Below are 13632 nucleotides of genomic sequence, written 5' to 3' on the forward strand. Positions count from 1 at the left end.
GTTTTCTCTCCAACACGTTGCGACAAATCTGATTAATTACCCACCTAATTATTGAAATCAATTGTGCTATAGGTTGGAGAGAAAACCTACACAAGATCTACACAAGATCTCCAGAAAACAGTTTAGGCAGCCATCTTCTACACCAATGTATGTTCCTCCAACAATGCATCTGTCAAGTTTGTAGATGACACAACTTGGGTTGGTCCATCATTGACGGCAATCAATAAATTCTTTAAATATATTTTATAAGACCCACAAGCTTTCACATCAGCAGTTCTCAGAAAGTGATCAGGCAGATTCCCTGCTTAAAATGCAAAGAGCTAGCAAGAAGAAATTAAATTACAGAAACTAGCATTAACTCCCAAGGGAGGAGCCAGACTGTGAGGGGTGGAGATTATAAGAATACATGATCTTTCAGGGCCACATTGTTCATCCATTAACTCATACATTCTGATGACCAGCAGGTCATTACATACAGGTGGGAGCAGGTGGGCTGTGGCCAGAATCCAGATCAGCAGCACAACCAGGTGGATGTGGACAGGGATTAACAAGTGAGCTGTGGGCAGTGACAGCAGGAGTCATCAGGCGGAAAATAGATTAGGAACACTACCAGGTGGAATTTCCAGGGACAGCCAGGAGTTGTCAGGCCAGGGTAATCTCTGGAGGGCTGGCCGCCCTCCCGAGGGGTACGCCTAATATACACCAGAAGAAATAAAAGGGGACTGAGACACGAGAAACTGACCCCAGTCACCCAGCACATGTACACATTCTTATTTATGTGACTGGCAGTTTGAACTGGAGGTTGTGATTCAGCTCTTCATTTGTTTAGAAGCTTGGGTGAGACCGGAGCGTGGCCAGGTAGGACCACCCGGGGGTGGCTCCGTGCTGTATGCCTCCCCCCTATCTGCCTTGCTTTGGGATGGAACAAAAAACTTTTTACTGTGCTTATGGATTTGTCTTTTTTATATTGCATCCAACACAAAGAAATAATAATAATGTTTGACGTGTTTTAAGTATTTGACATCAATATTGCCCTCCTGTGGCCCAGGAATGAGTTGCATTAGATTTTTCCCATAATGCAATGCGAAATCACTCACTACCTCTGGATTGTACTATTATTCCCAGAAAAGGGGAGGCCCACATTTTTATGCAACTAATTTAATGACTAGGTATAATCGCACTCAATCTTACGAATTGTAACTACAAATCATGTTTTGATAATTACCTCTGCATATGGGAAAATATATTTGTATCGTATTTCATGACATTTACAAAATAATGTAATGAGTGTATGTTTTGGAATTCTCCAGTAGCTTTAATGGTAGGGCCCTGTCCGTGCCTTGGTCCTTCCTTTTTCTATTGCAGTCGCAGCCATGAGGTAAGCGCGTTCGTTTTGTGCGTGTCTACATTCTTGTATTTTTGGTGAAATACATATTCATTGGCTACTTTAAGTTGAACAACGTTGTCCTAAAGTTTAATCAACACCATCGACAAAGTCCCTTGATTTATGTAATGTTGTGAAAAACATTTCATGCATGAATGTGGTTCACTGTGATCCAAGTCAGGGAGGCCATGTTGTCAACCAAGGTTTTCTAAACGAGCAATATTGGCCTTAACAAATGCGAAACAAAACTCCCTATGAACATACCTTAAGACAGAATTCATATTTTCAGTGTCAGTCTCATAATTAGTGCAGTATGTCAATATTAATGGTGGATATAGTAAGATAATGACAATCAGAAATGTAGACCGGCTAGCAATTTAGCTTAGCTAGCTTATTTGGTTTACCACATTGTACTAGCATTGGCTAGGTAGTAATTAGCTAGTACTGTTAGTACAAGTACCCGAATACTGGTCATTTTGACTGTTGATGTTCGTAGTTGGTTTAGATTGGACAGCTGTTTAACGTTACTCGTTTCGGAATCACTATGTCAATCACGGCTCTTTTCATAATACCCGTGGATTATATTAACAGGACTACTACTGCTAATAGCTAGTAAACTTCAACCAGTTGCGGTAAACCTGGCACAATGTAATGACTCCGTCTTAGCTGTATTGTTTTAAGGGTTAATATGATGATTCTGAGAATGGTTTCGCAAACTCTACTGACATTTCTGATGTCACGTTTCTCTTGGCTATCTGATTAACCCCAGTACAAAGACGTTGAAGTTGTATTTTTGGCTACATACTGCTTTAAAGCATTTCATAACGTTTCCTTTCTCAAACTCTAACCCAGCATGCTCAGGCTCCAAAAGAGGCTTGCCTCCAGCGTTTTGCGCTGTGGCAAAAAGAAGGTTTGGCTGGATCCCAACGAGACCAATGAGATCGCCAACGCCAACTCCCGTAAGCATTTATCCCTTCCAATACATAATTCTAGTAAATAGTGAGTTTGTAATACAGTTGTTGTCTAAATGTTAATTGGTTGGGTGTTGTCGGCCTTGTCAATCCTGCCCTTCTGATCTCCACCATCATAGGCCAGCAGATCCGTAAATTGGTGAAGGATGGCCTCATCATCCGCAAGCCCGTCACGGTGCACTCTCGCGCCCGTTGCCGCAAGAACACGCTGGCACGTCGCAAGGGGAGGCACATGGGAGTCGGTGAGTGAAGGCTGCCTCGCGTCTCGTCGTTGGGGATGAGGGTAGACTATAAGCCAAAGCCGTGGTTCTCAAGTCAAACCTTGCGACCCAATGTCCTGCTGGTTTTTATTGTAACCCTTTAAATTGGGACTGATTTAGACCTGGGAACCCAGATGGATGCAGTGAAATACCAGGCAGAATAGAAAACTCAGTACTATGGATAAGTGGGCTCTGATTTGAGAACCCCCGAACTAAAGAGATTGTTTTTACGTAACCTTTGTACTCTTAAACACAATTGGGTATTTTTTGTATCAAGGTGAATCTTGTCCGGTGTGGCTCAGTTGGTAGAGCATGGTGCTTGCAACGCCAGATGTTGTGGGTCGATTCCCGCTAGGGTACTTGGTCAGGAATATATGCTCACTGCTGCACAACGGATAAGTGCATCAGTTGATTAAAATGTGAGATATCTCAGGCCTGACTCCACCCTGTCTTCTGCCTGCCCTCTCTAGGTAAGAGAAAGGGTACAGCCAATGCGCGAATGCCCGAGAAGCTGTCTTGGATGCGTCGCATGAGAATTCTACGCCGTCTCCTCCGTCGCTACCGGGAGTCCCACAAGATTGACAGGCACATGTAAGTTTTCCACATCTGCCCCTGTGGATACAGATTGAAGACAGCCAATCCTAAGGGTTCTGTTCAACAGTGATTTGCCTCACGCTTCTGGTCTGATGATCCTGTATCTAGCTAGCTGTAACGGATAACAAATCAACCTAGGATCATATTGGATAATAGGGTTTCGCAAACTGTGCTGATATTTGTCATGTTTCTCTTTGCTGTCTAATTAACCCCTTTTACATTGTTCCGTCTGTCATATTGAGTAACAGGTTGGAATTAAAATCAAGTGTTAATATACTTCGCAATATCTTTATTAGATCCTAACATGTCCCCAGCCAGACTCTACGTTGTGTGATATTGTACATTGACTTTTCTCTTGGTTTGATCCTGGCCTTTCTGCAGGTACCACAGCCTCTACCTGAAGGTGAAGGGTAACGTGTTCAAGAACAAGCGTATCCTCATGGAGCACATCCACAAGCTGAAGGCAGACAAGGCCCGCAAGAAGCTGCTGTGGTATGTCTGAAAACAAAACCCCCTTGACATTTACATACATACTGTTAAAATACATGGACATTTTCCACCCTGAAGGTTTGGTTGAGGACCCAAACTGTTATGGACTTACGTAATCTCACTATAGGTCACAGGTGTTCAACTCATTCCATGGTAGTCTGAGTGTCAGGTGTTAACTACTCGTACCTTGTAGTTTATTCATTAAGGTCACTAATTAGTTGGGAACTCTCATCTGGTTGTGTGGGTCTTAATTGGACGCCAGTGGAAAAGAACGGCTTGAATACACTAGAGGGCGATGGATTTTGATGACTAGATGTATATTTAGGTTCAGCCAAACATTCTGTTTTTGAATTTTTTTGCTTTTCTCTCTGCAGTGATCAGGCCGAGGCTCGTCGCTCCAAGACGAAGGAGGCCCGTAAGCGCAGAGAGGAACGCCTGGCAGCCAAGAAAGAGGAGATCATCAAGACCCTCTCAAAGGAGGAGGAGACCACCAAGAAGTAAACAACTTCTTGTCCATGGCCTACACCTCCTGCCCAACACCACCTTGTCAAGTGCGGACAATAAAGTGTACAGAAAGACCCCTGTCTCCTGTGTTGTGATGTACTTTGCGGAAACACCTTCTATGCAACCTAACATGGATAATCATGGGTGCATTATTGTGAACAGCTGTGATGTAGCTTTGGATTACTTGTTTTTAAACAAAATGGTGTGCTGTGTGGCCGATATACCACGGCTCAGAGCTGTTCTTAGGTAGGAGTCCTGGCTGCATCAGGTGACTGTACTTCACAGTGCTAAATTGGCTGTGTGCCACAAAGTGAGATACTGAGATAAAAAAAATATTTTATCTACTGCAGCTTTCAGTTTATCTGGATTCATAAACTTGAGGGGAGCCTATTTAACCAGGCCTTCCATGCTTAATGTTTTGAAGAGCTCACAAGGGTCTTAAAATAGATGTGCAATGAAACATGAGTGGTTTATCTAGAATCCTACGCTTCCATTGACCTTACAATTATCCCATGAGTAGAGCTAAGAATCTTGACCTTTAATAACTTGATTAAATTAGAGTAAAAAATGGTTCTAGGAGTTAGTAGATATTTTGTGCCTTAAGGGGCAGGAAGTACATAATTTGTCAAGAGTATTCTAGCTAGTTAGGACATGTGAATAATTGTGTTCTGTTACTGTCTGAAGGCTTTCAGAAGTCTGCCATTCAAGTCCTGAAGCACCGTTTCAGGGGTCAATAAAGTTGGCTGTTGACAGATGGAATTTAGAAATAATAGAATTACCGCTTTTTGAATTGAGTACCTCAACCGGATGTATTGGAATAATCAGAAAATTAACTAACCCACTTTATAAGACATACATATAATTAATCTGAGAATGGTATTTTCCTGGGTCTCAGAAAAGGCACAAAGATGGCCAATAGGGGGAGTTAAAATCTAGGATAACATCTCCAAATCCTAGTTAGAACTTTCATATAGTTTCTTCTGGAAATATAAAGAGTTATAAAATGGTGAGCATGAAAAGCTGTAGAAAGTAACACCACTAAGGAGGAGATCACTATATTATAGGCAATAACAGAAAATATAAGTCATTCTTCATAACGTATGATAGCAATGCAGGAACACCATCACCTGAAAGACAAGTCTACATTAAAATTGCTGACTAGTATAGAAAAGGAAAATTGGAATGGCCTAGTCATGTATAGACCAACACCCAATCGAGGTGTTTTGACAAGACCTATACAGAACAATTTCTTACTCCGGTAATGGGTGTTCCATACCTTTGTTATTTCAATTCATTTAATATTTCTGTTTAGTTTGCCTTGTTTCACTATTGAAAACTAAAGCACAATTGCAAATGTTTCATAACATTAATATACAGGTCCATCGGAAATTATTCACACTCCTTCACTTTCTCCAAATTCAATTATTGAACCGCAGTTTTTTCCGTCAATCACGGAAATATCTCATATACAGAGGTGTCGCTAGGATCACAATATATTCGGGGCTTAGCCCACCGCCCCACCCGGGACAGAAAGTACAGGGTTTTGAATGTACATGAGGAACATTTCGATGTACATGCTAGCGGCCTACACGTCTACATTGTCACAATTTGTGAACGAATTTGTAGATTAATAGATCAGGGGCTATTTTTTATTATTATTAATAAAAGATAATATGACGCCACTGCTCATATACAAAGGTATTCAGACCCTTTGTTCAGTACTTTGTGTCTTATTTTGTATGTCTCTAGGAATGGTAGGAATGGTATTAACCAGATGGTGAGCAGTACCTTGTTTTGTCCAGATTTAGCGCTTGGCATTTAGTAGTGATGGCCATTTGAGTCTTCATTACCGTTCTTCTAGCAGTTCTAATTCAAAATAAATGCCATCATTGAGATATATAAGGTAAAATAGTTAACAATCTAGTCTGTCATGTTATGAGTCCTTAAACTGAATCCAGGTCCGCAGCATAACCAGGTGGACAGGACTTGGACAGTCAGGTAGGGTGTGGGCAGGAGCCGCAGGTATCATCTGGCAGCAACCTGATCAGCAACACAACCAGGAGGGTGAATACAAGATGGTGTTTGCATGGCCGTGGGAAGATGATTTGTACAGGTGGTGCTGGTGAGCGTGAGTCAGCATGATCCGGAAGAAGTGTGTCATCAGCTAGACTTCCCACGGCTATGGGTGTATGTAACAAGCTAAAGAAGCAGAATTGAATTCAGTTGCCCTGATAAAAATGTTACATTTCTACAAGTGTGTTTTTCTCACCACTGTGTAGGACCTCTTGATCTTACAGTTACGGAGAGGGTCACAGGGCAATTCATAGCACACAGAACAGGAAGGAAGCAGGCTCTGGCTTAGGTTACTGGCATTACTCATCGAAAACAACTTCTGTAAACACATTTGAACCTGGCAAGGTGCTGCTCTGCTTTACTGATCCCTCAGTCAACAGATCAAGGGCATTGTTTTGTTGCACTTCGACTGCTGCCCAATTATCTTACCTAGTTTTGTTGCACCTCGACTGCTGCCCAATTATCTTACCTAGTTTGGCAAACAAGGGTGAAGTTTGGTCCAGGACAGAACAGCACTTGTAGATAGCATTCAATGTTGTCAGTATCTCCTGGATCAGAACAGAGGAGAGACAAACCGTTGGTCTGTTTTAGCACCGTTCTGACACACATCAGGAGATAGAGGCTGATTTGGTATGTGACGTTAGATACCAAATAATAAAGATAAAGACTCCTCCCGTAAAAATGCTGCCCAATATCTGCTAGTTATTTTGGACCGGCACATGTCAAGCAACTCATACTGATGCTTCAAAACACCCACTAACAAATGAGCAGAGAACTTTCTGTTTAGTTATTCCTCCTCTTTACTGTATTCTGCTATACAATGCTCGGTGCTAGAGCCACTGCCTGTTTAGATTAGTGTAAGGGGGCCGGTGAGTTCTTTCCGAGTATGTGTAATGTGTTTGGGGTAAATAGAACTCTGTTTGTGTGTGTGTGTGTGTGTGTGTGAGAAAGAGGGAGATAGCAGAATGTCCCAGAAGAGGAGAAGAGTTTGTGTGCAGTGCTATAATCAAAAGGGACCACATACAAGAATTTTATAAATTCTTTGCCCAGAATTGTGCTATATAGCCATATTGAAGATGACCAAGGCAGAATATGACTAAAGAGTCCACTTGAAATGTAAAACCTCCATCTGAAAGTAATTTGCACTTCTTTCTTATTGTATATAATATCCCAGTACAGGGTAATTGACAAAGCAGTTTGTCATTAATGAAGCTCAAACCGCACAAGAGTCTGTTCTATCATTGTGTTTCACTGGGCTAGAATGAACATCACACTCAGTCTGTTCCCAGGTTAAGTGTGGCCTTTGCCCAGTCCCGCGTGACGGGAAAACGTGACCCCTGAACCAATGCTGCTTGTCACCTCACACACCCGGTAATTCCTGAGAGTCAGATGGTCACGCAACTCGCTGGAGACGGCATGTCTCTGAACCAAAGGTATTTACTGGCTGTCTATCTGTTTTCCTATGAAAAAGAAATGATGCAACCGCAGCAGATTCATGAGGATGTTAACAGTGTGTGTTCATTTCAGTTAGTCCAATACAATCAATGCAGACACAGTAGAATGGCATAGAGGTCATGTGTGCAATGCAAAACAACAACCTCTGACCCCTGTATCTCTGAGCGGGTGCCCCTGCATTAGAAGGACTCGTGAGACATTGGACTCTTTAGTATCACCTCATTTTTCATGCATCTAATTTAAATCCAGCCCATTGTTCCATCCGCATATACTCTCTTCTCTGTCCTTCACCACATTCCTATCCAATTAAGCACGATTGCCTTAAAAATGCCTTAAAAATAAATAACAATTATGTATGTATTATATATACAGTACTTACATGTTACATTTATAAATATATATACAGTACTTAAAAACCTACTGTCTGTTTATCTGTCAGTTTTTGTGTTTGTATGTCTAGGTCTGATAACCAATCTTGCATACAATAGTAATTGCTAGTATCTGTGTGGTCTGGTATTATGAGACTGTTGAGATCTCTGCAGGCGCTGATCATGATAGTCTGGACTCATTTATTATGTGACTGTTGAGTTCTCTGCAGGCTCTGACCATGATAGTCTGGAGTCAGTTATTATGAGACTGTTGAGATCTCTGCAGGCTCTGACCATGATTATCTGGAGTCAGTTATTATGAGACTGTTGAAATCTCTGCAGGCTCTGACCATGATAGTCTGGAGTCAGTTATTATGAGGCTTTTGAGATCTCTGCAGGCTCTGACCATGATAGTCTGGAGTCAGTTATTATGAGACTGTTGAGATCTCTGCAGACTCTGACCATGATAGTCTGGAGTCAGTTATTATGAGACTGTTGAAATCTCTGCAGACTCTGACCATGATAGTCTGGAGTCAGTTATTATGAGACTTTTGAGATCTCTGCAGGCTCTGACCATGATAGTCTGGAGTCAGTTATTATGAGACTGTTGAGATCTCTGCAGGCTCTGACCATGATAGTCTGGAGTCAGTTATTATGAGACTGTTGAGATCTCTGCAGGCTCTGACCAAGATTATCTGGAGTCAGTTATTATGAGACTGTTGAAATCTCTGCAGACTCTGACCATGATAGTCTGGAGTCAGTTATTATGAGACTGTTGAGATCTCTGCAGGCTCTGACCATGATAGTCTGGAGTCAGTTATTATGAGACTGTTGAGATCTCTGCAGGCTCTGACCATGATTATCTGGAGTCAGTTATTATGAGACTGTTGAAATCTCTGCAGACTCTGACCATGATAGTCTGGAGTCAGTTATTATGAGACTGTTGAGATCTCTGCAGGCTCTGACCATGATTATCTGGAGTCAGTTATTATGAGACTGTTGAGATCTCTGCAGGCTCTGACCATGATAGTCTGGAGTCAGTTATTATGAGACTGTTGAGATCTCTGCAGGCTCTGACCATGATAGTCTGGAGTCAGTTATTATGAGACTGTTGAGATCTCTGTGCTCTCTGACCATGAAAATCCACAGGTCCATAGGATAAAACACTGAGATTGGCTGATGAGTATTGTCTCAGTGTGACAGGAAGGGCAGTAACAGTTCAGACAGGCAACACAGTGGCAAGCTCCACATCAAGTCCCTGTGGAATGGGCCAGGGTCTGCAGGTTCTGTGCCATATGACCTCGCTGCCACATTGTCACCAAACTATGTAAAGACGCAGACCATGTTTAGGAATTACTATTTTACTGTTTAATTGACTATACATTTTTCTTTAATTTATTTTGAGTCAAAATTTCCATCTATAGATGTTTTGTAGATAGTAATATTATCAATAAACAAACTATAGGTTGATAAGCAACTGCTTGATAAGTTTGGGGTTAGGTTAAGAAGAAGGTGAAGGGTAAAGGATTAAGGTTAGAATTAGGATAAAAGTTACTTTTAAGGTTAAGATTAGGGTGAGGTTTAGGGTAAGTAGATAGTTGAAATGTTACTGACAGTAGATCAGTTGTAGAGTGTCTATAGACCCTATTTGCAAGGGGTCTCACAATAAAGTGTTGCCATTTATTTATAAATGTCATAATATGACACATTTCATAATCTCTTTAACAATTTTTAAATTTTTTTTACATTTCTTTAATTTCTATTTTTATGCATTCATTGTTTTTCTTTCAGTCGAGTAAATAATGTCAAGCTAAATTAAAACATTTGGTCCCAGCTGATGCAAGCTAATCCCTTGAATGTGACCCTCTTTTGCACCCATTCGAAACCTATTTGCATTAAAAAGAATACGGTGTTCAACCTGATGCATACTTGATCAGGTTGAAATCTGGTGATTGACTCAGCCATTGCAGAAAATTCCACACTTTGCCTTAAAAAACGCCTGGGTTGCTTTTGCAGTATGTTTTGTGTCATTGTCCATCTGTAAAGTAAAGCACTGTCCAATCAATTTTGTGAATTTGGCTGAATCTAAGCAGACAATATATCCCTATACACTTCAGAACACTTCAGAAATCCGGTTGCTTCTGTTTTCTGTCACATCATCAGTAAACACTAGTGAGCCAGTGCCATTTAAAGCCATGCATGCCCATGCCATCACACAGCTTCCACCATGTTTTACAGGGTACAAACTTCAATGTATTTGGTTTCTGGATATTGATGGTCTTCAGTGACATTCTACTTTGGTCATTTTTGGGGAATTATTTTAGTGAAAATACCCCCCCCCCCCCCACACACACACACACACACATTAAATACTGTAATGTGTACTTACATAATTACAGTATAATTACAGAATCAATAAGAGGCCCATACATATAAAAGAGGTTTAACCATGCTAGGGTATATCAATAGATATAGCTAATATTTATTGGCCGATTTTGTAATGATTGATTGGAATAACGTTTCATGAGATGACAAGTTATATTTTTTGATGATTATTTGTGTCATGCTTTAAGTGTTTTTAGTATGTTAGCGTATTTTGCAAATACAATGTGTCATTCTTGCCAACAGTGTTTTTCATTTGAAACCTGGGTGTAAACTGTTTTCAAAATGAGCAGTCTGTATGGACAAAGGTGGTCAAGCAATTGAGAAAACTGTAATAAGGATGTCTGGTTAAGCTAAATTCACATTGGCCTAATTAAATGGGTTGCTATTGTTTAATACTTGTACTACTTGGTTTCCTGTAAAACTCTGACATCATGTGAAATTGCATGTACTTGATCATGAAAATCCATCTACAGTTGCCAAGCTACACTATTGCTCCACCAGTGATCAATTTCTCTCACTACTGCTGCTTCAAATCATTTTACTGCCATAATATAATTACTTACTCATGGCTGCAGAGATTTTGGAGACAAAAATAATGTCATAAATCAATAAAATGTATGATTCTAGATTAAATCCTTGTGTAGTCGATAATGGTAAAGTTTTCGGTTTCTTCCCTGCTTCTTGTGGAGCAAAGCAGTTTAGGGATGAGCAGTTTAGAGTGAGAAACTGCACAATCACTGAAACATACAAAGATTAGAGATTTTAAGCAAATTCAAAGCTGTGAGTTTGATCCAACATGCTCCTCAGAGGTTTTCGTTTCTGCTTGGAACCATTTTTTATGTGATTGAAATGCTATCTGCTTTTATTAGGGAGATATAAAATGTACTTTTACTCACATTCTCTAAAACATACTGAAGGATATACATAATTTTTCTACCTCTTATATGTCTGGGTTTAATGCACAAAACCCCAAATTTCGCAGTTGATATATTAAAGTGAGAATCTTTAGGGCCAGTTTCACGGGCACAGGTTCCTAGTAAGATTAGCCCAGTCCATGGTGTCCAGATTTCCCTTTTCTGTTCCACCCATCTGAACATGAAGGGACACAGCTGAGCACACGCAACTCATTGTACTTGGACCATGTCTGCCATGCAATTTTACTGTCTGCCAGAGACCAACATCGGCTCGCACAGGTGCTTGGATGGGAGAATGGGAGACACAGGGTCGGATTGGCCATCCGGCAATTCTGGCAAATGCCACAGGAGCTATCTTTTTTGGGGTGGGCTGGTCAGATTACTTTTTAAATATACAGCTCTGGGAAAAATTAAGAGACCACGCCAAATTTTTCTTAAATCAGCATCTCTACATGTATGGCAACCATTCCATTCCAGTGTCTGTTAAATTCTAACACAGGCACACCTCATTTTACTTAATGAGGTACTGATTAGGTGATTGCCTGAACCAAATCTAATTTAACAACAAAAGTATAAAAACCACTGCTGTGGTTATCACTATCCTCTTGCAATAGGACCAGCTGGATGGCAAAAACAGTGCAAGTAGTTCCTCATCCCTTTGCTTTAGTCCCTGACAGTTAACACTGGGGACCCCCAGGGGTGTTTCCTCATCCCTTTGCTTTAGTCCCTGACAGTTAACACTGGGGACCCCAGGGGTATGTCCTCATCCCTTTGCTTTACTCCCTGACAGTTAACACTGGTACCCCCAGGGGTGTGTCTTCATCTTTGCTTTACTCCCTGACAGTTAACACTGGGACCTCCAGGGGTGTGTCCTCATCCCTTTGCTTTACTCCCTGTTCACCTATGACTGTGTGACTCTGCATGACATCAACTCGACACAGCAGCCTGATAACCAACAACGATGAGTCAGGCTACAGGGTCTGGTATGTAAAGTGGAATTGTGGTGCCAGGACAACCACCCTTCCCTCAACATCAGCAAAACAACAGGAGAATATCGTCGACTCAGGGGAGGGCCCCGATTCACATACACAGAGCCGGAATAGTGTGTCAGCAATATCAAGTTCCTCTGTCCATGATTCAGGAGTTGTCAAGGACCATCGACAGTGTCAATGTTGAGGCTCTTGTCACCTATACAGAACATCTATTAGAAGTGGAATTCTCCCTGAGGAAGACCCTGAGAACTGTCACACACCTGAGCCACACCACGCTGTTAACCCGCTTACCGTCAGACAGAAGGGATCTGTGTTGGAGCATGAGCTCACATACAGGCTAAATGAAGGATCAATGACAGCAACTGTTTGCAAGCCAATTAACTGCTCATTTGAACACTGGAACTGGACTGGCAGAACATACACAAGAACTCAACATACACACACACAAGTTCTTGCCCCAGACCCACATTCTACTATTCATCAATGGTACACTGTATTACTTTAACTACTGCACTATTTTAACATCCCCGCATCCTCACCTGAAAAACCTGTAAATACTGTCCTTAATATGTCACTCAGGTTACACCCCTATCTTTGCTTGCAATAAAGTTACTTGAACCTTGAATGACAGATTTCTGGCATGTCATCATGAACTTGGCATCATTTTCTGGTCGGTTGATGCTTTCTTCATAGAACAACAAACCTTGCTTTTGAGTTTCAACTTTAAATATTCTAAACATCTATGGTAATATTCACATAATGTAATATTTATATATTAATATAGAGCTCCGGAAAAAACTAAGAACCCACTGCACCTTTTTCTTTCCTTTCCAAAAAAGTTTTGAGTGAGGAACAGAAGCCTTCAATTTGCAGTGGTCTCTTAATTTTAACCCTACTGTTCCTCACTCAAAACCTTATAGGTGCAGTGGATCTGTATATATCTATCATCTAATATTCATGACTGATCCCTCTGGATGTCCTTTTTTTCAGTAATACGACTGGGCCACCTGGAAGGCCCTGTTTTCCTTAAAGATGCTTTAATGGGCTTTAATGTGCTGTAGTTTTTGCTGTCTTTGTCGTATTTTACAAGGTTAGCGTTAGACAAAAAAAAAAACACTAAACCCCCCCAGGGTCCACGCATGCTGGTAACCAGTCGGCAAAAGTTGCCAGGCTGCTACTGAGGGAGGACAGTGCGGTGGTTGGCTGGCCAAGGAGGGACGACCAACACCCCACTCATCTCCCC

At 41.3% G+C, this 13632-nt stretch overlaps 1 protein-coding gene and 1 non-coding gene across 2 annotated transcripts; both read left to right on the forward strand.

The window, feature by feature from the left end:
* Positions 1–1326: 1326 nt before the first annotated feature.
* Positions 1327–4277, forward strand: rpl19 (ribosomal protein L19). The gene is made up of 6 exons (XM_010874749.4): positions 1327–1378; positions 2237–2343; positions 2475–2597; positions 3086–3206; positions 3591–3701; positions 4073–4277. Exons 1-6 carry the CDS (start codon positions 1374–1376, stop codon positions 4197–4199), a joined length of 594 nt encoding a protein of 197 aa, XP_010873051.1. The 5' UTR covers positions 1327–1373; the 3' UTR covers positions 4200–4277.
* On the forward strand, positions 2068–2147 carry LOC114840439. Its single transcript, XR_003782633.1, has one exon. It is a non-coding gene; the product is annotated as a small nucleolar RNA SNORD53/SNORD92 (small nucleolar RNA).
* Positions 4278–13632: the final 9355 nt, after the last annotated feature.

Source organism: Esox lucius, chromosome 11 (genome assembly GCF_011004845.1).
Source record: "Esox lucius isolate fEsoLuc1 chromosome 11, fEsoLuc1.pri, whole genome shotgun sequence".
Lineage (NCBI taxonomy): Eukaryota > Metazoa > Chordata > Actinopteri > Esociformes > Esocidae > Esox > Esox lucius.